The sequence below is a fragment of the Montipora foliosa genome, chromosome 10 (assembly GCF_036669935.1).
Source record: "Montipora foliosa isolate CH-2021 chromosome 10, ASM3666993v2, whole genome shotgun sequence".
NCBI classification, from domain to species: Eukaryota; Metazoa; Cnidaria; class Anthozoa; order Scleractinia; family Acroporidae; genus Montipora; species Montipora foliosa.
Genome location: NC_090878.1, coordinates 18,679,805 through 18,683,260, shown reverse-complemented (window position 1 = coordinate 18,683,260; position 3,456 = coordinate 18,679,805). Strand labels below are relative to the sequence as shown.

Genomic DNA, 3,456 nt, shown 5'->3' with positions numbered 1-3,456 from the left:
TGCATGAAGTGCCTATTATTTGTTAGTAATATCAAGTTAAACGTGTTATGCCTTATAGAGGCATCCAGGAGAGGCCTTAGAGTGAAGATTTATCACATGTTTTTTTATACCCTAGAGGGGTATATTACGTTGCCGAAGTGAAAACGCCCTGGAGGAATATGCCCATTAGATTAGCATGGTTTTTGGACAATGGGTTAAACATAGATTTAGCATTGTGTGCACTGCTGTCTGTCTCATTGATATTGATATTTTTCCTCTTTCTTATCCTTAGATATCTTCACTTCCGTTTTCTGGTCTTCAGGGGGCCGAAATTCTGCTAGGGTGGTTCAGCTAATAGAGAATCGCAAGTCCACCGTACTTGCTTCCAAAGCGACGGTCTGGGACATGTGAAAATTACTTGAGAGCTTTTAACACGTGGAAAGCCTTTGCTAACGATGTCCTGGTTACTTCGGAGTTTCCTGTCAGACCAATTGATTGTGCCTTCTACATGTACTTGCAATACCTCCTCGAGTTGTTCAAGTCCGTCGCTACCATCAACTGCGCCTTCTACGCGTCCAAGTGGATACATCTTGCAGGCTTCGACTCACCAACAGCACACCCTACAGTTATTGCCGTAAAAGAAGGAGCTGTTCGCCTTGCCAGTCAGCCAATAGTCAATAGAAAGGAACCCCTGGAAAACCACCACCTCATGCTTCTTCCTGCAGTGTCTAATCTAGATGACTTTTTGCAATTAAGAAATTTAGTTATGTTCATTCTCGCATTTTCTTGGAAGTTATGCGTTATTTGTAGCAGGGATGTTCAGTTTAACGAGGGTCATGTTACAATCAGCATAGAGAAAAGCAAGACTGACCGGCTGAGGGAGGGCAGATCGGTCGTTATTGCTGAATCTTCATCTAACACCTGTCCATGTTCTTTTTTTAAATTACTTAAACAGTGTATGATGAAGGTCCAGATTCCTGTGAATTCAGATGAGTATCTTTTTAGGGCCAAATCAGCTTCAGGCAATCATAAGCGCCTTATCTCTAGTAACAAGCCGATTAGTTTTTCCACTATAGGCAGTCTTTTAACAAGTCTTTCGCGAATATTGTACCTGATATCTCTAAGTCGGTTTAGTACTCATTCAGCTAGATCAGGTGGAGCTACTTTAGCCACGAGCTCTGGTTTTTCGGATAGGAATCTTCAGCGCCATGGTCGCTGGGCTTCAGTTACGGCGAAGAACATTTCTTAAGGATTCTCTTGCAGGCTCGAAGATTCAGAGGATCTGTCTCTGTGAGCTCAAGGCCTACCATTTCCTTTCTGTCTTGGGCCAGAGTGACCAACACGCCCATGGCTCAACCTTTGCGTGTGTTCGGTTTTGTAGTGAAGGCAAAATATGTAATTTGTGATAATCGGTATTGACATAAATCAATAATTTACCGACACGGAACAGAGAACTAGCTGCGAGCATGGTACACGTAGGCTAATTAGTGGTACGCTTGTAAAGAGAGGCGGTTGAGAAACTTGTGACATTCTACGGTCAGCCTTGCCACTAGCACTTTTATTGAGTAATTAGTGTTATCTGATTTTTTTTTCATTCCGTCGTTTATAGATTTACCTTAAAACCCCAAAGGTGGTGCCCCTGCACTGGTCGGGGATACACGGTCCCTATTTCTCCTAACAAGAGGGTTTTTAGGGTTTACGTGTCCATCTTTGGCACATGTAGGACGTTACCTGGTGTATCTCTCATTCACTTCGTTGTAAGCTTATAGTCGTAATGGTTAACCAACGCACCCATGTCTCAACCGTTGAGTGTGTTGAAGGCATAATTTAAGGTTTCTTGAGCAGTGACAAAGGGAAAGCCTGAAAAACTTTCCTTTCCTTACTGCTCATTTAATGTTGATGAATAACTGCAATGATTCTCTCCGTAGTTCAAATAAATATGATTCTCGGAAAATAATTTGTGAGTAAAGTGGTGACTGACTTTGCCACAAACACAGCATGAAATATGTTCGCCATGAACCAAGGAATCTACTGATAGACTAGCCCTTGGTGTAGCTATAGCAAATCACAAAGAGAATATAACAACAACAAAAAAAAAACAGTGAAAGAAGGAAGGTCCGAAAAGCAGAAGTCCGAAATTCAGGATTATGTGGCATTGAAATTAATAAAGAGGGCATTACAAGGAAACACCTTTTCATGCAAATGTACTACTTGCTCAAATAGAGGAACTCGTGGCTTGAATAAGCTATGCCAAAATAACCACAAACTTTGGATTTATCATACATCTCCACAAAACTTATGAGCAAAAAATGCCAAACACCTTATTTCATCGTTACTAAAATAGGTAACATAAGAGCCTGCAAAATCGCTCGTGAACAGTAGGAAAAAAAATCCTTTTTCCAACTACGCTATTGGAGGTTCGACTTGGGGGGTATTTACACGAGACCGGGACGAACTCAGACCGGTATGAACTTTTACTGGTATGACTCTTTTGCAACCGTTTACATCAAACCGGGACGAAATTTTTTGGTGCATGATTTCGGGATGAAATACTGTTTTGTCAAATAAATATATGGTGGACCCAAAAGCAAACAGGCTTGAAATTTCTGAACCTGGTCTACGTGAGATTTGTTCTCATTTACATGAGAACGGTACGAACTCAGACCGCTCCGAGAATTTATCGTCTCGGTCCAGCAACCGAGACGAAAGCAGACAGGTCTGCGTTCAATGTCGGGTCGGTCTCATGAAATTCCATAAAAAAGAAATGTATGGAGGCCGATACGAATTGGCGCCGGTCTGAGTTCGCACCGGTCTCATTTAAATACCCCCATAGTAACCTGTAACTTATCAACTTCTGCAGTTATTGGAATTTAGCAACTTGAATCAGTTTTCCCATTCGATAGCACTATTTTTGTTTAGAAGGTCTGGATAGTAGCAGGCACATCGATATTTTTAGAAACAACACAACACTTTTTAAATTTAAACTGAAACATGTCTCGACAGAAACTTCTGTCATCTTCAGTTTAAATTACAAAGTACAGAGTTGAATATATAGTGTGAAACAAAATGCTAATGGACTATAAGAACAAAGGGAAACATGACAATGTAAAGAATTACAAAGAAAGTTTGAAATTAAGGTGACAAAGTTGATGATTAAGTGTAGGTTTCTCCCATTGAATATGAATGGCTTATTTTATCTTAAGTTGGAAGGTGGTAGAAGCGTGATCTACGATGCTGAAACAGTCATTAGAGCACAAAGTGCGGCAATGCTCAGAATTCTGTAAATGTTTAAAAACGTGCGAGGTCCTATCATTGAAAGTGTGCTCACTTACGCGCGTGGAAAAATGCCGGGTAGTTTCGTCGACATAGCAGGCACTACAGCCCGCGCACAAAAACTTGTATACCACACCCGCACGGAGCCCACGAGGAACAGGATCCTTCACACTGAACATGTCGCCGATTTTAAATGATAAGAAA

General features: G+C 41.1%; 1 protein-coding gene across 1 annotated transcript; it reads left to right on the top strand.

The window, feature by feature from the left end:
* The first annotated feature begins 487 nt into the window (after positions 1–487).
* On the top strand, positions 488–1,228 carry LOC137972585 (uncharacterized). Its single transcript, XM_068819327.1, has one exon. The coding sequence runs from the start codon at positions 488–490 to the stop codon at positions 1,226–1,228; it is 741 nt and encodes a 246-aa protein (XP_068675428.1).
* Positions 1,229–3,456: the final 2,228 nt, after the last annotated feature.

What these genes read in the sequence shown, in the direction of transcription:
- LOC137972585 (XM_068819327.1), top strand. Translation starts at nt 488, where the DNA reads ATGTACTTGCAATACCTCCTCGAGTTGTTCAAGTCCGTCGCTACCATC.